At 37.5% G+C, this 27,196-nt stretch overlaps 1 protein-coding gene across 3 annotated transcripts in view; it reads left to right on the forward strand.

The window, feature by feature from the left end:
• Positions 1 to 27,196, forward strand: part of Pde4d (phosphodiesterase 4D) — a 635,057-nt gene that overhangs the window by 322,838 nt on the left and 285,023 nt on the right. Inside the window, exon 1 of one of the 3 annotated variants that reach the window (XM_090331908.1) lies at positions 12,993 to 13,286. The exons of the other annotated variants lie outside the window; for them this stretch is intronic. Within the exon in view, the coding sequence (XP_090188034.1) occupies positions 13,198 to 13,286 (89 nt within the window). The 5' untranslated portion in view covers positions 12,993 to 13,197. Of the gene's footprint in view, positions 1 to 12,992; positions 13,287 to 27,196 lie in introns of those variants that run through there. 3 annotated transcript variants of the gene reach the window in all.

Raw genomic sequence — 27,196 nt, forward strand, 5'->3', positions numbered from 1 at the left:
ACAAAGTCCAAGGACAGTGCTCAGTCCCTGAGCTCAAGCCCCAGGACTGGAAAAATAAATAAATATGCTCCTAATGCTCACATTACTCAGATGGCAGCATCTGATTAGTGGATATCGTATGGAATTTCATATGATCAATACATTTCCAAATAACAGCCCTGCAGTGTATTCCCAGTTCATAAATAAGTCACTCGATATTTTAAGGGAATGAACAATATCTGATATTAACACAGTCTCCAATTTTTGGTATTCATTTGTGTATATGTATGTGTGTGCTTGTGTGTGTGTGTGTGTGTGTGTGTGTGTGTGTGTGTGTGTAACAGCACTGGTCAGAGCAAAAACAAGCTTTACAAGTTATAGGGATAAAAATAGACCTCTATTTTAGGGAGTTCTTTTAAAATTATTATTATTACTAAGCACAAGCATATGAAATTTTTATGTAAAGACTTGAAGAAGTAGTTCATCCACTCTATGTATTACCCATAGCCACCTCTGCATTTTTAAAAGACTTGGACTTTGGGAAGCAAATATCTGCAAAGCTGGCTGGAGCCCAGGCTCTTTCCGGATATAAAGGCACAATCCTGAAACATGAATCTCACTCTTCAAAAGGGGAGATTGTTTGAAATCTACCTCTCTCCCAAAAGGAAAATTTTTTTGCAGGATGGCATGAAGTAAGCTTCTCTCGGTCTCTAAAGAGTGCAATTTCTTTCTTTATTTGCTTTTCCTGGCCATGGGTCCCAGTCCAATTTTGGACAGCAGTTTGTTCTGTCTTCTCCAGATCTGTTTCTCCTGCTTCTAATTTGGGTTTAAACCATATCAGCATAGGTGGTAATTGATATGATGCCTGTCTGGCTTGTAAGTATTCTCTCTCTCTCTCTCTCTCTCTCCCTCCCTCCCTCCCTCCCTCCCTCCCTCCCTCCCTCCCTCCCTCCCTCTCTCTCTCTCTCTCTCTCTCTCTCTCTCTCTCTCTCTCTCTCTCTCTCTCTCTCTCTCCCTCCCCTTCTCCCTCCCTCCCTCCCTCTCTCTCTCCCTCTCTCTCCCTGCCTTCTTAACATCTTAGCTATGTGTAAACTATCTGAGTCATGTTTAATTTAAGATAGATTCAAAGGTCTTTATTCATAAACTGTGGTTGACATCTAATCAACTAAATGTCTTATTAGGAAAACAGCACCTTAACTACCTGTGTTTTTAATTGGCATGAGTTTAACTTTATCTCAATAGAAAAGTAATCTTTTTGTTGTAAGAAATATTAATGCTGTGGGAAAGAAAATGAAATATATCATATTACCCAGAGAAAAACCACTGTCAATATTTTGGTGCATATATTCATTGATAGGTTTTAACTGAATGGCTTTTTTCAGAACTAATTAGATTCTATTTAATTGTAATGATTTTTTTTTTATGGTACTAGGGCTTGACCTCAAGCATGGACCCCAGGCTTGCTATGCAACTGCTCTACCACTGTTGCCACAACTGAGCCCTTTTTGTTTTGGCTTGGGTTTTTTAATTTGTTTGTTTTGCTTTTTTTAAAATATGGTTTTGTGGATTTACCTGGGTTGGCCTTCAACTAAACTCCTCCTATTTCTGTCTCCCGAGTGGAAGCCATTTCATAATGCACTTCTTGACAAAGTACAGTGACAAGTAATGACAAACATCACTCTGTGTGCTTACAGCTATATTGGCTGTTTCTCTGAACTACTTTTGTGAGTTTGTATTAGACATGAAAGTACACATCCTTATGTGTGACTGAAAAGTTGGAATTCCTGGGCCCTTAATGCATCTGAAAGCCCTTTGGTTTCCTCCACGACTTTGAATTATCTTCTCCTTCTTGATAGGATTCTTTTGCAATTAACAACTCTAGACAGGTGTGAGAGTATCCAGCAATCATTCCTATAAGATCTTCTATTTCATGGGAATTAAAATTCAGTTTCCTAAATTATTCTTGTGATGTCATCTGACCATGAACAGCCTTGCAGCTTGCTGAGAAGATACTAAGCTGACTTTTTTTGGTCATATTTTTATTGTAATTAGTAGAATGGTTACATGATATTTGCCAGATAGGAGGTTCATTAATTCACATACATTGATACCCTTTCACATGTCTTGATCCCCATTTCCCTCTAAGCTGACTGTTATACTAACAGCCTCAGAAAGAATCAGTGAAAAACAGTCATGGATATTAATTGTACTTCTTTTTCACTCATTAGAAAAGTAGAGTTTCTTGTTTAGAACTAGGTCTCACATTTATATAATACTGATTAAATAAAGAAAAAAATAAATCCACAGGCAAAAGAATAGTCCTCATTTATCAAAATGTTATTGATTTGTTTTGTTTTATTTTTTTAAACTCTAGACCTAGACTCTGTTCCTGAGCTCTTCAGCTCAAGGCTATCACTCTACCACTTGAGCCACAGTGCCATTTCCAATTTTCTAATGAGATAAGAGTCTCAAGGACTTTCCTAACCAGGCTGGCTTTGAACTACAATCCTCAGATCTCAGCCCCCTGAGAGCTAGGATTACAGGTATGAGCCATAGGCACCCAGCTAAGTAATTGATTTTTATAGGCTATTTTTTTAGAATATTAGTAAATTAAGAAATCGTCAATCATTCCACTAAGGAGTTCATGACTGACTCATAACTCATCAAGAATTTCACTGACTGAATCAGACAATTCAGAGAACATTTTTACTTAGGACTAAACTGAAGTAGAACTTTATAACGTGGCAGCTTTTATTATTTAAGCAGGCTTTGATTTCTATAATTTGAAATCCATGAACATATATTTAACATTCACTTTATCATTAAGTTAATTTTCTTAGAAGATTTCAGAATGCCAATTTTATTTTACACTATATTGAAAAAAAGCACAGTGCCTACAGGTACAAAGTATCTAGTTGAAAATGCAGTAAGGAAGCATAGAGACTTATAATTTAAGTTCAACATAAGAATCAAGACATAATGACTACAATTTTCATTGCTCAGGTTCAATATTACAGCCACCTTTTAGGAACAGTCTTCCAAATGCCACTTGCAAAATTTAAGTAACTGATACACTAGTGTTCACTGCTTATAATACTGTTTTGGGAAAAAAATCAGTTTTGATATGGCAAGAAACATTTTCTAAATATTTGTACTAGAACAAGGCTTGTAGCTGTCATTGCATTATTAGCAGTTGTCATTAAGCTTATGTGTGGCTTCTTTGGGGGCTAACTGGCTAACCTGAAGCCTTTTATGTCACTATTTGTAAAAGTAAGTTTCCAAGGTATGTTTTGTGAGCTTTAAATTGTGAGCACTATTGATATGTTTTATTGTGTATTTGTTGGTTTTGTGGTGTTTGGGGAGATATTGGTATGTTTTACGGAATGTAAATGTGTGCCATCTCAAGTTTCAGAGACTTTTTGAGATGAGACTCTCTTAGAATTTCTATAAGCAGATGCCAGATGCCAGCTCCCTTTGTGCCCTTAGCCACTTAGCTGTGAATTAAAACCCAGGCTGATATTCTTAGGAGAGGATCACAAGGGGTCAATAGCTATATGCACATGATCATATAAAATGATATTTTCTGACATGAACTCCAAGAAATGGAAGCAAGGTTGGTTTTTTTTTGTTATTTTGGTTTTGGTTTTGGTTTTTTACTCATTAGTCACTGCTTTTGATTTCTGTATTTTTTGTCTTGTATGTAAGTTTAGGTGTTTCAGGAAATGTAAGGAGGGACACAGAAATGGCGTGACTAAGGGTAAGCAAATGCAGCACTAGGCACCATGTTGAAAATGAACTGTACAACTTGAAGGGGAGGGGTTCATGAGTCAAAAACTGGGAGAAGCAACACTGTTCAAAAAGAACTGTACTCATTACCTGATTTATGTAACTGTAATACCTCTATGCATCACCTTTACAATAACAATTAAAAATAAAATAAGTAAGCTGGGCTCCGTGGCTCATGCCCATAATCCTAGCTACTCAGAAGGCTAAGATCTGAGGACTGCAGTTCAAAGCCTGCCCGGGCACTAAAAGGTGAGACTTTTATCTCCAATTAACCACTAGAAAACCAGAAGTGGCACTGTGGCTAAAGGGGTAAAATGACCAGGCTCAGAGTTCAAGCCCCACAATTGAACAAAAATAAATAAGTAAATAAATAAAATAAGTAAATAATCAAAACCCATGCTGCCATGAAATAGGAACTTTTTTAAATGTATCCCTCCATGCCTTTACCTTAGCAGCATGATATGTCCATTGAAGGGCAGGTATGCTACTACGTGAGGTATGCCCTCCAGTTATTTTCTTCTAAGGTACTTTTCAGAGAAGACCTCATGTTATTGCACAGGGTTTGCCTCTGACTGGGATCCTCCTTTTCACAGCCTCCTACATGTTAAGATCGCAGGCTACCAGGCCCAACTTATTGAGATGGGATCTCATGACTGTTTTACTTTTAATAGCCTCACACCTCCATCCCAATACCTTGATCTTTTCTTCTCAATAGCTAGCTGGATTAAAGGCATAAGCTACTGAATCTAGTCAGTGCAATGTCTTATAAGCCTGGAGTTTTAATTTTTGATGTACTTAGATCCTTAAACTTATTATGGCATGAAGTACATTCACCACTGATCACCATCGTGCAACTGGCATTGCACACGGCAAATAGTAGATACCTAATGTATACTCTTAAGTGGCAAAGACAAAAGAAGGAAACAGAATTTAGGAAGTAAGAAAGGCTGGCCAATTATAGTAACTGTTGGAACAGAATTCTATGTAGAAACTACCTTAACAGGCTACTTGTTTGTATGCTTGCTTATTTTCTTAAGTTCTATTTATTTCAGAAGATTTTATGGCTTAAGGTAAATTCTGTGTAGAATATCTAGAAAAATATCTGCTACTTTAAATTTTTTTTGTTTTTGTTTTTGTTATTTGTGGGTCATAGAGCTTGAACTCTGGGTTTGGGTGCTGTCCCTAAGCTCTTCAGCTCAAGGCTGACACCCTACCTCTGGACCTGGCTGTTGTACCTGAGTTCTTCAGATCCAGGCTACCACCCTACCCCTTGAGCCACAGCTTCACTTCCCATGTTCTAATGATTCATTGGAGATAAAAGTCTCACATTCTTTAGTGCTTGGGCTGGCTTTGAACCTTGATCGCAGATCTCAGCCTCCTGAGTAGCTAGGATTACAGATGTGAGCCACCAAGACTGGCTTTCCTGATTACTTTTCCCCAAGCCATTTCTCATACCAGCCCTTCTCCCTTCCTCTTGGTATGACTCACTAGTTATCAGTCTTGGAGCCACTCAGCAGCTTCTGTCTGCTGTCTCAGTACCTCCCCAAGTGCAAGGCAAAGTACTTGTTTTTTGGACTTAGGAATTTAAAGGTCTTGGATCAACCAGTTACAGTAGAGAAAAGAGCTGGTTACAGGCAGAACTAACATGGACTCACTCCTGTTATATAGTGAGTTTATGGTGGCAGCCAAATTATTTCTCTGAGCTTTAGTTTTCATCTCGAAGATGAAGTAATGATAACAATGAATACCAATTGTGTTAACAAATTAAGATCATGTTGATTTGTACTTGTGGTCTCTGCCTTTTCTTTTTGATAAATCTTTTTTCTTTAGTTTAACTCAGTAAGGAAGGGGACCTGACCTTCTTCATTTCTTCATTCTTATTCCAGGCACACGTTAGTTAAGAGGAAAGACTGCAATCAGAGACACCTCACTTTGAACATCACATCTGCTACCCCTGGGCTATGTGATCACCTATACAAACTAATCCCAGTTTGCAAGACTCCATTTCCTCAGAAATAAAATAGAATACAAATGATGTGATGCTCAGAGATAGAGGGAGAGGATCATAAAGATAGCACATACTTTTATCATAGAATAAATTACAAACATCATTGTAAGAAATCATCACTGTAAGAAAAGGAATGAGAAAGTCACTTTGACCTTCTGTTGAGGCTTGTTCACAGCTTGCTCAGTATCCTAGAGGTGTCAGGGTAGGGAAGAGATCTATGGAGGATAGGTCAGCAGTAAATGCCCACAAATAGGAACATTTGTGAGTGTTGTTCTAACAAATGGACTTCCAGATTTAGCGAGACATTAAACACTGTCATGGAAAAAATTCAGAACACCAAAATTGTGCATGAGATTGTTGTTATTTAGGGATTCTTGGTATTTAGGGACTTTTTCTTTCTTTTTTGTCTCTTCAGGGAATGATTTTGTTTTGTAGACTAAAAATTCCATCACAGTTCTTGCTTGTTTATTAGCTGAAAGATTCCAGATATGCCCTTTTTTGGTATGTGATCAATAGGGAGAAAAGCAGGCTTGCATTCAGAGTTGTAAAGACTTTCCCATGTCTGCAATAGGCCTTTAGGATCTTATAGGTTTCCAAATGAAACAACAACAACAACTATAACAGCAACAACAGCGTTTCTGAATTTAGAAGTCCGGGTTTTAAAACAATTGGGAAAAATTCCACCAGCTAATTTTAGAATTCTTTAACATTTTTTCTTTAATTATTCTAAATAAAACTCATAGAGGATTTTAATACTGCAGATAAATCACTAAGAATATGTTATAGTATTAACCTTAGAAATGAAACACCTGCTATTCCATTCTTATAACTTAGCATGGAAATGTTTCCATTTAATCACTGAAATTGCAGATGAATACCTTTTTGGAAACTGATAAAATGGTGGCTCTATTTATTGTGTTCATAAAGTGACTAACTTCAAAGAACAAGTTTCAAATTTAAATGTTTCTAACTACATAGAAATAGCTTCTCTAGCTCCCACAGAAGTATATAAACTTTATTGGTTGTGCAGTGTGAAATTCCGTGTATTTTTAAATGCTTCTATATACACTACCTTTTCTGTCTTTTTAAAAACTTCAGTGAGAACCAAACTGAAAGGCTTGATACTCAAGGCTTGACTAAGGTCAAGCAACAGTGTTTAAGTTCACAGAGGAAAGTTCATGGCTTACTGTGGTTCTTAATCTCTAATCCTCTGTGCTCATGCTACCAAAATGTTTTCCCATAGAGTTTTGTTGGAGAGTAAAGTTACTCTGGGTAAAGTTTCATTTGCTCATAACAGTGATAGTAGCTTTTCTTATTTTGTTATTTTCTTATTTATTGCAGCAGTCTTGGTTTTCTCAGGATAATAAAGCCTTAAATAAGGACTATGTACTTTAGCTTGATTTTCCCACTATTTAAGTGCATAAAGGAATCTAATTCTTGTGATTCATCTAATCTTAAAGATTTCCTTAGAATTTTAGGTTGTTGAATCATCAAACGTGATTGTGAGGATGCAGTTTGAGAGCATGTTTTCCTAACATGGTTAAAACTACTTGGGTTAGTAGCCCACAGCCTTCCACCACATAAAATAATTGTCCTCCATTTCAACTCATGGAATCCTGGAAGATTATTATAAATGTTGTAGGCCATCAGACCTAAGCACTGAGAACTGTAGGACAAAGCAAGGAATGTTTCAGGGCTTCTGAATGTAATCAGGAAAGCCGGACACTGAATGTGTTGGTGTTGGCAAAGAAGCACAGCATAGGTTCTGGTGAAGCAATTAAAGCTTCCTGAAGGAAGTGTCCTTATTCTTTTTTAATTTTTAAATTGATATTATAAAGGGGATGTACAGAGAGCTTACAGTTACATAAACCAGGTAAAGAATACATAGCTTATTGGATAATATGACAGTGTCACCCCTTTCCTCACTCTCTCACAATTTTCTCCCTCCCATCCCAGGATGTGTCTTTTTTTTCTAATCATTCCTGGGATGTGAATGCAGCCCCTGGGACTGATGTTGAGCTTTCTCAAGACAAGCACTCTACCACTAGATTACACTCCCATCAGGAAGTGTGGAAATCTCTTCTAAGAAGTAGTTTATATCTACTTTTTCTTCACCAGTCAATAATTGAAGAATTCTTCATGTTATATTCACAAGTGCAATATTGAAAAGAACTTTTCTGACTTTTAAAAATCTTCAGTTATAGAGAATTGAACAATTACTGACCTCAAAAAAGAAATTTGTGGGGCTGGGAGTTTGGCCTTGTGGTAGAGTGCTTGTCTAGCATGCACGAATATCCAGGTTTGATTCCTCAGTACCACATACATAGAAAAAGCTGAAATTGGTGCTGTGGCTTAAAGTGGTAGAGTAGTAGCTTTGAGAAAGCCCAAGGACAGTGTGCAAGCCTTGAGTTCAAACCCAGGGGAAAAAAAATAATTTTATACAACTTAAAGTAAAATTATGTGAAGTTCTTTATTTCAAATCATTAGTTTGAAATTTTTTAAAGAAGTTGATTCTAGAAATACCTCCTGTTGATTAATTAGAATAGGATTCTGTGAGCACCTTAATAAGTAGTTAATATATGTTATTTTTTTTCTTTTCTCCCATTTTTCCTCTCTGATTTCTTCTCTTAAGCCCCATTTAGCTGAGAATTTAGAAGCTCCATTGTCTTACTGAGTAAAAAAGGCTTGACCTAATTGTCTTTTGAACTGTTAAAAAAAAAACAACAGTCCTAAAAATACACCATTATAGCTGAAAACGTTGTGTTTATTGAAACACTTCTATTCACAATGTAAAGTTTTATTGATCTTTTAATCTTAGGTTTAAGCTTATATTTTGATTCTTGTATATCCAAGTGAGTTTTAGGTTAAGTTCCAGTTTCTTTCTGTTTGTATCCTGAAACACAGATGAATCAAGGATGTGTTTTCAGAAATTTAAAACACAGAGCATGCTTTTCTCATGTTCTCAGGAGGGTAGCTTTAATTCTGTTCACCTACCCTTCATTCTAGCACATAAAATAAGTTCCCAGCTGAGTACAGTGGCTCTTACCTGTAATCCTAACTATTCAGGAGGCTGAGATCTGAGGATCGAAGTTTAAAGCTGGCCTGGGCACTAAAGAACTGAGACTCTTATCTCCAATTAACCACTAGAAAACCAGAAGTGGCACTGTGGCTAAAGGGGTAGGCAGTATCCTTGAGCTTTAGACCTCAGGGACAATGCCCGGAGTTCAAGCCCCACAATCAGTAAAAATAAATTAATTAACAATCATAATAATTAAAATAATTTCCCCCTTTTCATAACATGGAATAATTGATGTCAAAATCAAGAAGATTCACATTTAGATTCATAAGATTTATTTCTACAGATGAAACACTGAAAAATAATACTAACACTTTTCTTTGAATTGAAACAACTCCATTTGGACAAATGAATTATAGTTATGGTAAATATAATTAATATAATAAAAAGCTTTTTCCAGGAAATACAATGGCTTTTACTGAATTAACATTAGTTCTAGCAAGTACGTAATTTTAATTGTCAAAAAACATTTTTTTTATATTCTCGCAATAGATGGCTCTGGAAATACAGTTATTGTAATAATGACACTTTCATTGTAGATAGCTGACATAGACTATTACTACTATTTCCTCCTTTTTATTTTTTTGGCTGTCATGGGGCTTGAACTCAGGGCCTGGATGTTGTCCGTAAGCTCTTTTGCTCAAGGCTAGCTCTCTACCACTTGAGCCACCGTGTCACTTCCTGTTTTTGAGTGGTCAACTGGAGATAAGAGCTTCATGGGGCCTTTTCTGCCTGAGCAGGCTATAACCATGATCCTCAGATCTTAGCCTTCTGAGAAACTAGATTTATAAGTGAGAGCCACTAGTGCTTGATTACTAGTACTTTCTACCATGTTAATCTCTTCTGACTTTGACTCTGTAACCAACAACTATTTCCAAATACAGCATTATCCTGAAACCCCTGTATTTGCCTCTCTATTTCCTGAAGCAATGTATTTCAACATAACACACCCACTAATGCAACTCTATTTTTCTGAAGTTTAACACACATTCTCCCAACCCTACCTAACCTTACAAACTAACTACTTAATATATAGATACGTAATTGACTGTATGGATTTGACTAATTCACTAATTGACTAATGCTCCTGTGTTTACATTTGGGAGTTCTCCATCAATTTCTGGTGGCTATTTCCTACAAAGGAAATTTTGAGTTTTTGTGTCAGAAACCAAAACTCAAATCTATCATGTGTAACTTGTGGAATCTTGGAACTAAAATTATCGACATTGTCAAGAGGCAAAAAAAAAAATTATGCCTTATTTAGAACTTGGCATAACATGAGATTGAGGTAATTGGCAGGAAGGCATTTTATTGAGATTTTCAGGGGATTAGTAAGTATATGACTAACAATTGGATGGAACAATGTTTAGATGTCAGAATCCTGTTTTTACTGGGAAAGAAGTTGAGTTTTCAACTTGTAAAGGAAGACAGATGGTACATCTTTTCTTGCCATTTAGTCTTGCTTTTACTAAAATTCCCTTGGGGGAAAATACAGAACTAAAATGTGATAGTAATTAAAACACTAAAAATATTCCCACTTTGCCTTTTATTTTTTCTGCCCTTGTACCTATGAAGTGAAAATTATAAGCATTTGGCTAGAAAATAAATGACTGCAAAGCTTTATCCTAGAAAATGTCTTGAAAACTTTTCCCCAATCATTTAAATTCTCCCATCTGTGAAGTACTCACCCAAGCAATATGATATTTTATACTTGAAATTAAGGCTTGTGTTCATAGTTAATCTCAGAAATAAGTAGCTTATTTCTATGACCCTGTTAAGACCTGGTAACTTGTGAGGGATTATGTGTAACTGTACAGAAGAAATAGGAATATGGAGGTGAGTGATTTTAAGGAAGAATAGCATTAACATGGCCACGAAGACCCATGTTTCTATCAGATTTCACATTCGGAAAAAATGACCAAAATTTGCACTTTCATGTTGATAATTTCATATACAGTTTCATTGTTTTTAGCTTGTTTAACTGTTGAGAAAGCATGGATGGAGTAGAGAAAAACATTGCTGATAATATCAGGAAAAGTAGTGCTTTGATTTTTCTTTCTTGTAAGTTTAGAAAAAGCTGGATATCCTATGAAAGTTTATTATGAACTATAATCATGACCTTATTTTTTTATCAATTTGCTATCAACTAGTGGGTTTTTCTTTTAAGAATACAACTTAGCAAGAAAATAAAGGCAATTAATTACTAGTAGAAATACCTATTGTTAGCTTTAGGCTGGATGGGAAGATAAGGTTTGTCTTACTGTAAGTAAATTTGAGAAAACAATTAGGATAGTATTTTTCTGCTTCCAAAGCTGTCATTCTGGACTCTAGATTTTATTGTCAGACACCAGTGATACTATTTCACATACAAATTTAAAGCCTCACTGGATAGAACAAGAGCTTTGGAGTTACAGGAAATGTCAGTATCTCCCTTCTGCCCTCCTGCTTCTCTGGACCCTCCCCTTCCTGACACACCCACCTGCCCCCTCTTACTCCCACCTGCCTTGGAGGCTCTTCCCTAGTTGACCAGTTTTTTAGTGGCTCAATTTAGGCTCATAGGAAGCTTTTCTGTTAGACACAGAATAAATAATTCTGTGTTCATTTTGTCAGGAATGTTTGCATTGCCTAAGAGTGGAGTCCATATGTAAATGAACTGATATGGGAAGGAAATGCTGCACTGTGTCCTGTACTCAGAGAACATAGATATGGGCCCCTTCTCCAAAGTCCACAAAAACTACTAAGGCAAGCAGCTATTTTGTTCCTGGGAAAACAGATCCCTGTACAAAAGCACAAATGACAGTCTGTGAAGCATTCAGAATATTGCAAGTTGATTGGTGCAGGATGTATTTGGTTTTGAACCCTCAGCTCCCCCAACGCTGTTGCTATTCAGGGCACCTGTCATTCTCCCATTTCCATGCAGCCTGCATGTTAGATAATAAGGAGGTGGGACTGTAAAAAAAAAAAAAAAGTGTTTCCTATTACTCAGCCTTAAAGCTGATATGGAACCTGCAGCATTGTTTGAAAAACCCCTGGTGTGCTGGAGGGCCGTGTAAAAAATCTGCATCATGTTGCTCCCTAATTCTTGATGGTAGCCACATGCACATTTCCACCCCCATTTGGTCTTTAAGATAAAGATTGAGGTTTAGGGATAGGGAAATGTGACAGATACAGTACTAATCTCAGAGTTCAAGTATTACCAAGTTTTGCCCAGTTTTTATAGGGTTAAATTCTCTCTTGGGCTCTCCAAACTTGTCTAATCTTATCCTGGAAAAGTGGAGCTCTGCCTTGGTTTACAGTGGAGGTCACTGGCCGGGCAGTGTTTGGATAGGGACTGATGGAATCATGCCGCATTCTTATTAAATACCACTGGGTTGCTGAGAGCTGATGACGGCATCAGAGTCCTTTGACTCACAGAGGGCAATATCTTGAAATATATGCCTCTGTGAGATGTGCTATCTGTAAAACATCCAAAGGACTTGACTTGGCTTTCATCATTGATTGAATTTGAACAAAAGCTGTTGGAAGGGATATAGCAGAGAGTTCAGAAACTGTTTCTAGGGAATGGGAAATGGAGAAGACAACAGATCTTTGCTGTCAAGCTCACACATCAGAGCTCAGCTAACCAAGGTGACACGGCATCTCCTTGAGGGGAAAAGCTGCCAGAGCCTCTGAAAGTGATCTGCCTGTTTTCTTCTCACACTGATGTGCAAAGAGGTACTAATGTTTCCCAAACAATCAAATCCTTGTGGAGGATCTGCTAACAGTGTAGCCTATCGAGGTTTCTGGGAGAAGTTGGAATAAGAAAAAGTGACATTTGGCAGCTACATGAGTGAAATTTAGCAATCTGTCAAATTCTTAGTCATAGGCATTGGATTGCTGTTTAAAACAGTGTCCTATACTAGCTATTTTGAAACTGTTATACTAACACAAAGTTTGAAGCACTCCAGTCAAAGCCCTCTGTGTGTGTGTGTGTGTGTGTGTGTGTGTGTGTGTGTGTGTTGTGCTTTTTAGGAATGACACACAACTCTGCTGCTTAATCAGGGATATACTTAAAAACAAAATTTCAACGGAGTGTTTCTTCCACTAATAATAAGATAAAGTGAGAGTGAAGCAAGGTCTGTCGCAAAGGGCAAGTGTCATGCTGCAGGAAGTTCTGGCCACCCCTTCCAGCACTGCCTCAGCCAGCCAGCCAGCCACTGCTCTGTCACTGCATACCACCACACAGAAGAAATGCCCACACTCAGCCACAAGTGCCTCCTGCAGCACACAGGGCCCTTCTCTGGCCCCAGAGCCTTGCACTAGCTCTGACTTCCCTCTGGTCCTGCGGATCTTGGCACCATCTTTACAAATGGCTTTTGTGGGAGACTCTGTGGGAGCCACAGCACCAGGACCATCTCCAAGAGCCAAATCAAGATTGCGTTTCTCAAAGTCTTACAGGTATGGCTCTTTCCTTTTTTGCAGTTGCCAAGGGTTTTTCATTTGCTTTAGGTCAGTTGCAGTGAATCAATCGAATTCTAAGATTGGTTCACAGCTAGGGCAGTATATGAAATCAGATCTAAGATATTATGAACCTTGAAATAGTAAGGGCTATGTGAGGACCTGCAAGTAGAAGGAAGTTGCCTAACTGTAAAAGCTAAGAATCAAGTGGTGAACTTAAGAAGAAAAAGAAGAAATAAATAAGCATTCCTACGGTGGCACACTAGTTTGGAAAAGCAAGTGTATTAGCTTGTCTAATGAATCAATATCATCAACACTAGGTCATGCTCATTTTAAGCTAACTATATGCATAAGCTAAGTGTTCTTATTTAATTAAACAAGGAATCTACAGCAACGAAAACACTACAGTGTTGCGTACAAGTGTTTCAAAACACCTTCATCTGGGAAAGTTCAACCCAGTTCTACTATATAAATAAATATTCACAATTTTAATCTTGTTAGCAGAAGCAGACCATAAATTTTAAGTTAGTATTTCACTTTTAAAAGTTTCTGTGGAAATCGGGTGAAAAGTCTCTATCTTATTTACTCAATAAAATAGTCCAAGCTTTTATTCTTTATCAAACTTTAGATTACAGTTTGGCCAAACAAATATAAAAGAAAGTAAACACAGAAAAATCTTTGATGTTTTCCCTTCATGAAAGATTGATTCTTTTGAGTGTATTATGTCTGATGCCAATATATGCTACTGAAAGGTAGCAACAGAGTTATAGTAAGCAAAAGTGAAATTGATCTCATAAACTCAAGAATAGATCTTTCATACTTAGATCAAATGCAACACATTTGAAAGTTGCTGCTCCTATGTAGAAGTGTATACTAATTTTGGATTAAAATATGTTCTTATTTATATGCATAGAAGACATCAACCTTTACATTAAAATAATTCATAAGAATTACTTGATTTTAAACAGTAAGAAAGACTGTGCACTGAGTTTTTTAGAGAATTTAAATTATAATTCACTTGTAACAATGTATAAGCAAACTTTGACAAGGGATAAAGGATTCCTAGCTAAGGTTGCAAGTTGTATTAAATTTATTTCCACTTCAAAGCAAAATAGCTCTAATTTATTCATGTTAATGATGTGAATTTTTATGGTTATGAGATTGGGTTACACTTTTGAAACTACATGCTTTTCATAAGATTTACATTATATCGAATATGATTCATCATTTATTATTTGCACCACATAATTATTATATGATAAACTGTAAGTTCAGAACTTATTATAAAAGCTTACTGTGCACATTTTCAATAGATGGCTGCTGGTTTCTCTTGAGCACTGAAATATGATAGCAAGTTCCTTAATTTTACAAATACCTAAACACTGGTTACATAGAATAAGAGTAATGGCCTGGTGAACAAGAAGACCTGAGAAATCTCAAGAAATGCATAATTTAGTTCACACTGTATGATTCACAAATACTTTGTGAAACTTGCTGTCTTCTAATCCTGTCAGACATTTTCATTTCCTTGATCAGCTGAGTTTTGGTTCTTTCCAAAATATAAGTGATGGCATAGCTGAAGCTTAACTTTATACGTGTCTAAATAGCCCACATTTTAATTCTAAGGAACTTTATTTGTAACGAGTTTGAGATCAGGATGGCATCTCGAGGAACCATCACTAGCTCTTCTTCTTTACACACTTGGAAGAATTGATCCCTCACTCATTTTCCTCTTGATTTAAAACTTAGTTGCCTAGATAAGAATAATCATTCCTGTGCATTGTTTCATTGTCATGTGCTCTTTATGGTCCTCCATTTGGATTGTGAGAGGGCCTTTCTGGGAACTGGAGACTCCCTTGCATGTACCAGTAATGTCATTACTATCAACCTAATCCACTATCTTCCTACACTCTTTAACTTGTTGTCTCCCTAAACACATTTATGGGTACAAAACAAATCAAGACATTGCCATGCTGTAACAGATCAAGAGTTAAGTGGAACATTACTGGGGTAGGGAAAAGTTACTTACCTGTTCTTGCCTCTCTCGGGGTCTCTATGTCTCCAAAAGAGATTATGTATTTAGCCACATCAATGACACTGATCATAACGAAAATATGTTTACCATACAGCATTAAATGTTCATCACTAAGAATTATGGTATATATGTACATTTATACACACACAAAAACACATACATGCATGTGTGCATGTATATACAATTTAACATCCTATTTGCCTTCTGAATGCACAGTGTATACCCTTCCTGGAATTAGAAATATTAAATTGTTTAATTTTAAATATCCTTAAACTCTACAACCTTGTTTTTATATGTGTGCATTTCCTCTTTTGGTGTACAATATTCTTCAAAACATGGAAATAAGCTTCTCTTGACCTTTAAGAGTCTTTGGCTATGATTCTATTATTGAAGCCCTTAAAGAACTGGATATTAACACCTATTCTTTCATTACATTTCTCCCATATGAGACTTTTTGCTTAAGGACTATATTTATATTCTGTGAAATAGTCATATGTATCTGGAATAGTATTTTTACTTTTTTGTTTGTTTTGTTTTGTTTTTTGCTGATCATGGAAATTGAACTCTGGGCCTGGGAGCTGTCCCTGAGCTCTTCAGCTCAAGACTAGCACTCTACCCCTTGAGCCACAGCGCCACTTCTAGTTTTTTGGTAGTTAATTGGAGATTAAAGTCTCATAGACTTTCATGCCTGGGCTGGCTTTGAACTGCGATCCTCAGATCTCAGCCTCTGGAGTAGCTAGAATTACAAGCGTGAGCCATGGATGCCCAGCTTATTTTTACCTTTGAATGTCTAGTAGATGGTAGAGCTTGTTGCTGGAGGTGCACTTTAGGCTGTTTCTTCTCACTTCCTGGAAATATTCACATTAAAAGAAGGCCAATGCTAGAATATATGGAATTCAGTTAGAGTCCAATTTATTAAAGCAATTGCAAATTACCTATATTTGTTGAGTATTTACCCTTGAGAAATACTTAAAACTTTAGAACCTGTGGAACTGATTTGAAAGCAGTTTTCAGTGGTGACAAGGTTTTGTCTTTTGTGAATGAAACACATTTTAGATACAAAGATAGTTATGTACAGCCTATGATGTTATGCTTGATTTGATACAGAAAGAAATTGAAAATGAGGGAGAGAAAAAGAAAGGGCAAGTTTGAGAAGAGAGAGTAAGGGAGGAGCAAAGAGAAAAGGCAAGAGTGATGAAGACCAGGACAAGAGAAAAAAGTGAGGAGGGAGAGGAAAGAAAGGCTGTAAAGAAGGGAGTATTTCATGATATGGAACTTGATTTTCCTCTGTGTACCCATAACAGTGTGCCAACTATGGTTAAAGTATTGGGATCATTTTTGGGGGGGGCATCACTTTTACATTAGGGAACTGCTTACAAAGATGATTGCTATTTTGAAGAACAAGGCACCAATTTGTTACCATACGTCCTAGTCCTAGTTACTTGTTTTAAGATCAACCTCATGAGTCACTTTTCACATGTGTTATAGAGCAGAGAGAGGAGAATGAAATGTTAATACCTAGTAAATATGCAAAAAGCATGATATTAGGAAGAAGAAAAGAATCAAAAGCTAACAGTAAGCTTGAGAAGTTGACATACTGGTAAGAGAACAGTAAAGTTTATATTGCAAAAAATATTACTACTAGCTAGGCACTTCTGGCTCCCACCTGTAATCCTAGCTACTCAGGCAGCTGAGATCTGGGGATTGCTGTTCGAAGCCAGCCTGGGCAGAAAAGTCTGTGAGACTCCTATCTCCACTTAATCACTAAAATGCCAGAAGCAATGCTGTAGCCCAAAGAGATAGCACCTAGCCCCAAGACTGACAAAAAAAAAATTCCTGAAAATGACAGTTCACACTGGATAGAAATTTACTCTTACTCTTACTCTGCCAGAGGAAATTAGGAAACTTTCTGCTTTGTTTCTTCTCAAAAATAGATATTCAAGACTAGGCTCAGGTAGTAGAGTGCTTGCCTAGCATGCAGGAACTCCTGAGTTCTGTCCTCCGTACTGCAAATAAAAAGATAGAAAGCCTGTTTGAAGACTTTTTTTTCCAGTCCTGGGCTTGAACTCAAGGCCTGAGCACGGTCCTTGGGCTTTCCTCAAGGCTAGAGCTCTACCACTTGAGCCACAGCACCACTTCTGGCTTTTTCTGTGTATGTGGTACCAAGGAATTAAACCCAGGTATTCATGCATACTAGGCAAGCCCTTTACCATTAGGCAAAACTCCTGGCCCTAAAGGAGAATTTTAAAGGATGAATATGCAAATAAGGAGAAAAACATCGGAATGTATATGTAGAACACAGATGATTCCATTGTATCCCTACAGGCTAAGAACAGAATGCATCTTCTAATTTTTCTATTTTTATTGTTCTGCAATAGTGATAGGGGTAATATGCTATAAAACTGAAATTCTTAGGAAACTTTTTACTCTTATTTTCCCCATATTAGCAGAGCTCCAAAATTAGTGATTTGTTAAATACTTTGAGCATATACAGACTTCCATAGAAGGGATTATGATGAAATATTCTAAAGGGCCATTGAGACAAGCTCTGCATGTGATACAGATGATCTCTAGGTAGTGAAAAGATAAAGCAGTATTTGCTGAAACAAGACCTACATAACCTTCAGTCCTCATTCCTGAACTATTCATCTAGTCACATCTGTAACTTTGACTTAGGTTATGACTAGTGATTTCTCTCCTTGCACAGTGGAAGAGGAGACATCAGGAACTGTTAAACCTCACAATGCCCAAATTGAACCCACTGCCTTAATACCACCATTGTACAAAGAGAATGAGTGCCATAAAGAAAATGACTGGTTAAGTTACCACTGATCAAATACCATATGAATACCTTCTATTGGGTAGATTTTTTTTTTGGTGGGTCATGGGGCTTTAACTCAGCCTGGGTGTTGTCCCAGAGCTCTTCAGCTCAAGGCTACCACCCTAACCCTGGGCCTGGGTATTGTCCTTAACTCTTCAGCTAATGCCACCACCCTACCCTTGAGCCAAGCCCCACTTTCCATTTCCTAAGAGTCTCAGATTCTTTTGTGCCCAGGCTGACTTTGTACCTTGATCCTCAAATCTCTGCCTCCTGAGTAGCTATGATTACAGGCTTGAGCCACTGTGCCTGGCTTTATTGGATAGATTTTTTAAAGTTTATGTTTGAAACTTCTTGAAATGTAGTAGATATATTACTGGTAGTGCTCCCCACCCCTTTCTCTCATTTTATTTATTTTTTTGCCAGTACTGGGGCTTGAACTCAGGGCCTGATCACTGTTCTTGGGCTTTGTGTCCAAGGGCTAGCACTCTACCACTTGAGCCATAGTACCTTCTGGCTTCTCCTATGAATGTGGTACTGAGGACTCAAACCTAGGTCTTCATTCATGCTAGGCAAGCACTCTACTATTACGCCAAACTCTGGCCCCCTCATTTTATTCTTAAGAGCAGGTGAAGCAGGTAAGTATCATTTACTGTGAAGTGTAGAAAAGAGAATGGTGCTTCAAAGACCACACACATTTTGTGCCCAGAAAATCCGGAGCAATAATCATAAAAGGAGCAGGGAGCATGGTCTAGTGGTAGCATGTTTGCCTAGCATGCACCAGAACCACATACACAAAAAAATGCCAAAAGTGGCACTGTGGCTCAAGTAGCAGATTGTTAGCCATGAGCACAAAGTGTCCAATTACAGTGCTCAGACCCTGAGTTCAAGCTCCAGGACTGGCAAAAAAAAAATCATCAGATTATTTGTATTGGGTATTTTCCCCCTTAGGATCTGGCCCAGTGCCTGTGGTTGTATAAGCATTATCTCAAGCATGTCATCCTTTAAAACAGCTCTGGGCACAGAGACTTGCAGTAGCTTTATTTGTAGAATGAGGGAGCTAGGCAGTAAGTGATTAAGAAATGTGCCTAAGAATGAACTCTGGCAGACTGTCCCAGAGCCCAAAATCCTCGAAGTAGTCAAACCACCAGCTTCCTGAGCAGATCTACTGCCCGCACCACAACAAAATCGATAAAGAAAGGTGTGATACCCATTGGCTTGCCTTTCTCATTAAAATCAGTGTCTTTCTCTTAAGAAAGAAAAGGTTGTCATTTGATATGGAATAGTGATATAAGAATATGGTGTATATATATTATTAATAATCAAAAACATCTGTGAGACTATTATCTGCAATAAATTACCAAAAATTCTGGGAGTGGAGCTGTGGCTCAAGTGATAGAGCAGTAGCCTTGTGTTAAAGAAGCTCAGGGGGAAAAAGAAGAAGAAGAAGCTCAGGGAGAGTGCTTAGACCTGAGTTCAAGCCTCAGGACAGGCATAAAAATAAATTAATTAATTACTTTTGCTAAGTGATATCTGAATTTTCCTCTGTCCCAATTGATAATGGGTAGTGCTAAACAATGTATTAAAATTAAGTGGTGGGCAGCCAGGAGTTTGGCCTAGTAGTAGCCTGCTTACCTAGCATACATGAAGACCTGGATTAGATTCCTCAGTACCACATGCATAGAAAAAGCCAAAAGTGGTGCTGTGGCTCGAGTGGTAGAGCTCTAGCCTTGAGAAATCCCAAGGACAGTGCTCAGGCTCTGAGTTCAAGCCCCAGGATCGGCAAAACACAAAAAATTGTGTTGCTTTTGTTTGTTATGTTTTGTTGCCATGTTGAAGAAGGAGTGCGGGCACCATATGGGCTCTACCACTATACCACAGTCTCTCCCCCCTCAATATCTCTTTTGTATGGAAAAAAACTCCAGAAGAATGGAAGGAAAACTACTCAGTTATATTTATGTGGCCTGCTTGTGTCTCCTCCCTAGATTTTGCTTCAGACTTTCATCTGGTTCATTTTATTTGGCCAAAAACATTGTCATAAGACTGGGATTTTACTGCCAAAATGTTACTTCTTGGCTGGCTGTTCAGAGAAGCCAGAGGGTTCTCTGAATTGGCAAGACCACCTTACTCCTGTGCAGACCTATGCATTTGCACTACTAAACTAAAACTACTACTAAAACTAGCTTTTGCTTTTTTTTAAGTAGCATTTTCATTTTCTTTATGTAGTTGTGCAAATAAATTAGCATTCAACAAAGCAGTTTATGAATACGATGCATCTTGATCAACATCACCCCTCTGAACATTCTCACCCATTCCCTTACCCCACCTATCCCCTAGCTTTTCTTGAGTTTGTATGTTGTAGATTGAATTTTCGAGTTCATCCCTCTCTTTCTTGGGAATAATATTGGCTCAATGGACAATGAAGAATAGTTATCCTGGAGGCAATATATTTAGTCCTATGTATAACAATAATCATTACACATTATGGCGTAAGAAGCAAATTTGACTTTATGAGCCAAACAGACCAAGCATGTGAGCCAACTCCTCTGCTTTCTCAATTGGGCAGTTTTTCTTATCTTCACAGAGTATTTCCATGTCTGCAAATGGAAAATGAGAATACATACTTCATACGATGGTTCTTCAAATTAATCTGAAAATATGCACTTAAAGGCAGGCTGCCTGCCACCTAATTTCCTAAGATTCCTTTATTAGTTCATGCATTTTGTGATGTTTCTTTTCAAACATTTTGAAGTTAAGCATACTCATTGCAACCATTCTTGGCACAGAAAAGAACAGCAGAATTAACTTACAGTTACAAGTGGGTGTATGTGTGTGTATGTGCATGCGTAAACGTGTACACACACACACATTCACACTCACACTCACACACTGAGACCAAGCTTGGAACATATGTATATAGCAGTAGTGAGAGTTGGCTGTTCTAGAGCCATATGCCACACCAAAGTTTCAGGATCATTATCACTTACAGCTATTTTGCAGTGGCAAATTACTTAAGTTCATGTGCCTCAGTTTTCTCATCTATAAAAGAGTGTTGCCTACTTGGCATTTATCCACTTGTCCAGAAACAGTGACATACTATATCCACTACTCAACAGTGTTCTTTGCAGCACTATTTACCATAGCAAAGATATGGAACCAACCCAGATGCCCCTCATTTGATGAGTGGATCAACAAGTTGTGGTATTTGTACACAATGGAATTCTATGCAGCTGTCAGAAAGAATGACGTTGCCCCATTTGTAAGGAAATGGACTTAGAAAAAAATCATATTAAGTGAAGTAAGCCAGACTCAAAGGAACATAGGCTCAATGGTTTCCCTCATTTGTCATAACCAGTAGAAACCTTGGGCTCTCCTAGCAGAGATTTACTATAGAGCAAAACCTAGATACATAAGGCCATATAGCTAAATGAAAGGATCTCCAGGATATAGAAACAAAAGCCATATAATGAGTGATTGTTGTCCTTAATGTACTGTTATCTCTCATCTCTTTTGCTCTCCCTTGGTTATCTCATATTGTTACAGTATGTTACCTTGTTATCTAATATATTGTGTGTATGTTTATTTCTTTATTTGAAATAGGATAGGGAAGAGGGGTAAACAAGATGAGGGGTGGGTTGGGGGGAGGGAAATGGGGACCAAGACATGAGAAAGGGTATCAATGTTTGTGAAGTAATGCACCTTCTATATGGTGAATATAATGTAACCCTTCTGTTAATTACAATAAAAATATATGAAAAAAGTGTTGCTGTGTGCCAGTGGCTTACATCTGTAATCCTAGTTCCTCAGGAGGTTGAGTTCTGAGGATAATGGTTTGAAGCTAACACAACCAGGAAAATCCATGTGATTCTTATCTCCAATAAATCACAGCCCAAAAGCCCGAAGCTAGAAGTGGCTTAGTGGATCAAATGATAGAGCACTTGCTCTGAACTAGCCTTGAGCAAAAGAAACCCAGGGACAGTGCCCAAGACCAGAGTTCAACCTCCAGGACCAGCAAAAAAAAAAAAAGCAGAGTGGGGGGAGGTTAAGTGTGTTAGCCATGTAAAGTGCTGCCCCATAGATAACATTAAGATGAATGGTAGCTATTATTCATATATAATGTAAGCTCTGAAAGGCAGAAATTTTTCTGTTCTTTTCATCTGAACTTTCCAATACTTGAAAGGGTTTCTGGCCCATGGTGCTTGACATATGTGTTTTGAATGGTTGAAGTTATTAGGAACTATTTCCACACTCCTGACAAAGGTGAAGAGACTACTTCTCTGTCACATTCTTGGCAAAGAGTTAGAGTTAGTGCTGAAAAATCCTGAGCGTTCTCTTATGCAGAACAAGTACCTTCAGTTTGGCATATTCCTTTGCAGATCTTTGTTCCAGCAGCTCAGCTCCTTTTCAGTCCTAAACCATCTAATTCAGTGCCTTTATTTCAGCATCAAAGGTCTAACTTGTGGCTCACTTTTCATAGGAGATATAACTGGGCAACAACCAGGAAGGAGAAAAGAAATCCTTGTAGATAAAACTAAGCTCACACATTTACCTACAAGTTAGAATAGCAATTTTGTAATGTTGAACCATTTAAAGAATCTCACCAAAGGGCCAGGAGTTTGGCCTAGTCGTAGAGTGCTTGCCTAGCATGCATGAAGACCCAGGTTCGATTCCTCGGTATCACATACATAGAAAAAAAGACAGAAATGGTGCTGAGGCTCAAGTGGTAGAGCTCTAGCCTTGAGAAAGTCCAAGGACAGTGCTCATGCCCTGAGCTCAAGCTCAGGACTGGCAAAAAAAAAGGTAAAAAGAATCTCAGCAATTATTCTTGTGGACTAAAACCAGAAATAAAGGGGGAAATACATTTATGAATCTCTTGTGTTTTCAAGACTGCAGCCATAGTCAAGAAGATTAAGGACTCTGTAATGTTCATACAAGGTTGTTACGGTCTGTGCAACAGTATAGAGCATGGTCAAGTAGGGATGAGTATGAGATGTAAAGTGATCAAAGTGGCACTAAAAGGATGATACTTCCTACAACTCATCATATGTAATGATTCTAGTGGGTATTTCTGGTAATGAGCAAAAGCCAGTATGTTTAAGGTCTTGCCATTTTTGTTGGTGGTGGTGGTCATGGGGCTTGAACTCTGGGCCTAGGCACTGTCCCTGAGCTCTTCAGCTCAAGGATACCACTCTACCATTCGAGGCACTGCACCGCTCCTGTTTTCTGGTAGTTATCTGGAGATAAAGTCTCATGGATTTTCCTGCTTGGACTGGCTTTGAACCACTATCCTCAGATCTCAGCCTTCTGAGTAGCTAAGATTACAGGCATGAGCCACCAGTGCCTGGCTAGATTGTGCCATTTTTTTTACTGGACACAGTGGCTCACACCTGTAATCCCAGCTGCCCAAGAAGATGAATCCAGAGGGCTATGTTTTAAAGCTCAACTGGACAACCAAGTTCACTAGACTCCTTCTCCAAAACAAGCAACCAAAAGCCAGCCTGGATATGTGATTCAAGGAGTAGAGCATCAGCCAAGCAAGCAAACACAAGCACCTGAGTTTAGACAACAAAACAAATATACAAAATAAACCCACCCAGCCCTTCCCTTTTTGAATATATTATAACTATTGAATCAAAATGTCTAAATGTTACCCAAAGTCATCACCTTCCATCATCATCCCCTATCCAGGCTGTTTCTTCTCTCTAGATTCATTTTACAATTTCCCACATTTTATCACCTCTCTCCCTCCTCTCCTCCTCACAATCCCATTTCAGCTTTCTGATATTCATTTTGTTAAATTGCTCATTTAAATTTACTGCATGGAGTCTCACTCCTTTAGATAATATACTAAATTATATTATACCATATAAGCATATGATTCTATGTATATATAGCCAGTAAACACATGAAAAAGTGCTTAACATCCCTGGCTATAACGGGAATTCAAATCAGAACAACATAGATGTTCTGTCTCACTCCAGTAAGAATGGCCAACATCAGTAGAAACCTTGGGCTCTACTAGCAGAGATCTGCATAGAGCAAAATCTTGATACATAAGGCCATATAACGTGAAGCTAATTGAAAGGACCTCCAGGATATTGAAACAAAAGCTATATAATGAATGATTGTTGTCCTTAATGTACTATGTTGTCTCTCATCTCCTTTGCTGTCCCTTGGTTATCTCATATTGGTATAGTATCTCACTTGGTTATCTGATACATTGAATTTATTTGTATTTGGATATTTGAAATTTGATAGGGAAGGGGGGAAAACCAAGATGGGTGGGGGGTTGGGGGGGAGGGAAATGGGTACCAAGACATGTGAAAGGGTATCAATGTATGTGAATTAATGCACCTTCTATCTGGCAAATATCATGTAACCCTTTTACTAATGACAATAAAAAAAAAGAATGGCCATCACCAAAAATGCAGAAAGCAACAAAAGATGACAAAGGTGATATACTCATACACTATTGTTAGGAATTAACTAAACTTAGAGTTACCCTATGATCCAGCAATAGCATGCTTAGACATTTATCTGAAAAACAACAACAACAACCAAAACACACACACACATACACAAAGGTACGACACTACACTTTCTATTATACTAATTTACATAATCTCCACAAAGATTTATGTGCAGAATAAGAAAGTAAAGATCAATATTAGTTGTGTGCCACATAGTAATACCTTTTGGTCCTTAATGTATCTGCCCAGGTCTGTTGGCCAAACATAGATTTGGAGATAAGAGTAATTATGTAAAGACTTTTTGATTTTCAGAATTTATCCTGCAAATTTTAAATCTTGCATTTGAAGGAAAGCTAACCCCAGACACACGGTTCATACTTAAAAGCCCTATTTGAAGGGCAAATATGGAAAGATCATGGTTCTGAGCCAGCCTGGCTAAAAAATTAGTGACACTCTCATTTCAGTTAAGAATCTGGGTATGGTCAGTGTACATTTGTTATCTCAGCTATAATAAGAAGTTAGGAAGCATGGTCTAGGCCAGCCCAAGCCAAAGTATACTACTCTATTTGAAAATAAGTAAAACAAAAAGGGCTAGAGCATAGATACAGTTTCTACCAAACAAGCTATTGGGGTCTGCATTCAAAAATTAATACTTCCTACCCTTGAAAAAAAGGAAAGGAAGGAAAGCTTGCCAGACCAAACTCTTCTCTGACACATACATTTTTAGAATGATGCCTATAAATATTATGCTTCTAATGCTTGTCACTTGATCCCTTTTTGGCGATTAACTTGTCTTTAATTGATTTGTGGATTATCTACTAGAAGTGGCTGTGGTTAAAAGGAATGTAAGAGCTGGGTTTGTGTATATCGGGTAACAAAATAGATTAGCTGGGAAAAGAGGTTTAACTCTGTGAAATATCCTCAGTTTTAAGGAATTTTCTTTTCACATGCTAGCAGTGTTTAGAATGAGAATGAAAAATTAGCTGAACCTGATTAGTGTTCTCATCCAAAGGGAAGATTTATATCCTGTTTTAGTCACATTAATTTAATGACGTAAGTACATTCTGCAGTGAAAGAGTAGTCACTTTAGGAGAGGAAAAACATAACAGAACTCTCTGCTACCTTTATCCAGACCCTTCAGTCCCATGAAGTATTGTCCTGATCTCAGGTGAAGCAGACATGAAAATGTTTCATTTTTCAGCTATTTCTTTCCATGTCTGACCATTTTCCAGAAAATGAGATTATTTTTCCACTGTGAATATGCTCTGCTCTTTGTTAGAAAGAGCAAATACATTGAGTACAGATGAATGATGGAGAGATAGCCTGGAACACAGCCTCTGGTGGCATGCCTGGATCCTTTGTTCCTGCTCACAAAGAAGTCCAGATACTTGGGCATGTACTAGTGACGTATGTGTTGATTTCTGAAACTCTGAGATACACAGAGACAGAAATGGCCAGAATTCTCTTTGTAAAGGAAACTCAGAAGGACTGGGCTAACATAGACATCAGGAAGATTAGATTTGCAGAAATATGGAGAAAGCAATGAAAAAACAAGTTACTTGTGGAAGAGACAAGCTGTTTTACATTTTGGAGAAAAGAATTGTTAATAATTGTTTATATTTATCTATATGATCATTATTAAAAAGTACTTGCCTTCTCAGTGTTAGTAAAAAGACAACACAATTCCTTTTATTCATTAAATCATTGTACGTGAAGGTTTGTGCTGTGTAAGATTAAGTGGTATGAGACACACAATGTCAATGTGTCACTGAGAAAACAACACCCTTTTAAAGATATAAAATATTATCAGATCCTTCTGCCATCACTACACACCCAAGGCCATAGAGATGTAATATCTGGTCCTTGAACTATCTATGAATGGAATTACACAATGTATATACTTTATTCACCTTGAGTTTGAAATCCCTTCCTATGGTCTTGTGTGGGCCAATAGTTTCCATTTCTCATTGTGCTGGTATTGCAGCAAATGACTGTACCACAACTTACTTGTTCTTCCATGAATAGATACTTGAGCATTGCGAATTGAAACTATGGTGAATGAAGTTATTATGAGTATGTTAGAAAATATCACTTAATAAGCAAATACACATACACAGTCTGTAGGTTTGTGTGCAGATACGTATGTTGAATGTTACCTCAAGCAGTAGAATTTCTGGATCGTAGGCTTTCTATGTTTCTATAGATCTTGCCGACTAGATTTTCAAAGCAGTTATACCATTTTTAATAAGCTCATATTACCAAAATGTAGGTCATGATCTTTCTAAATTATTTTTTTCATCTTCTTGTTTCATTTTTCATGAAGACATTTTAATAACCGCTTAGTAATAACTAGGTAGTCCCATCATAGTACTTAGAGAGGCGGATCCATTTTTGGATTTTTTTTCTCAGGAACAGTATGAGCAAAAAGAAGCCACTCTTTCCCCTTGTCTTCATATTCTGAATAGTATATGACTGGGAACTGGTAACTACAGTGAAAAACTTGATCTCATATACAGTAACAAAAAATTCTCTCCATCTTAATTTTAAATATTGTTACGTATTATTCAAATTTATTTTCTTTCTTTTT

The sequence above is a fragment of the Megascapheus bottae genome, chromosome 4 (genome assembly GCF_031878675.1).
Source record: "Megascapheus bottae isolate mThoBot1 chromosome 4, mThoBot2.hap1, whole genome shotgun sequence".
Classification (NCBI taxonomy): Eukaryota; Metazoa; Chordata; class Mammalia; order Rodentia; family Geomyidae; genus Megascapheus; species Megascapheus bottae.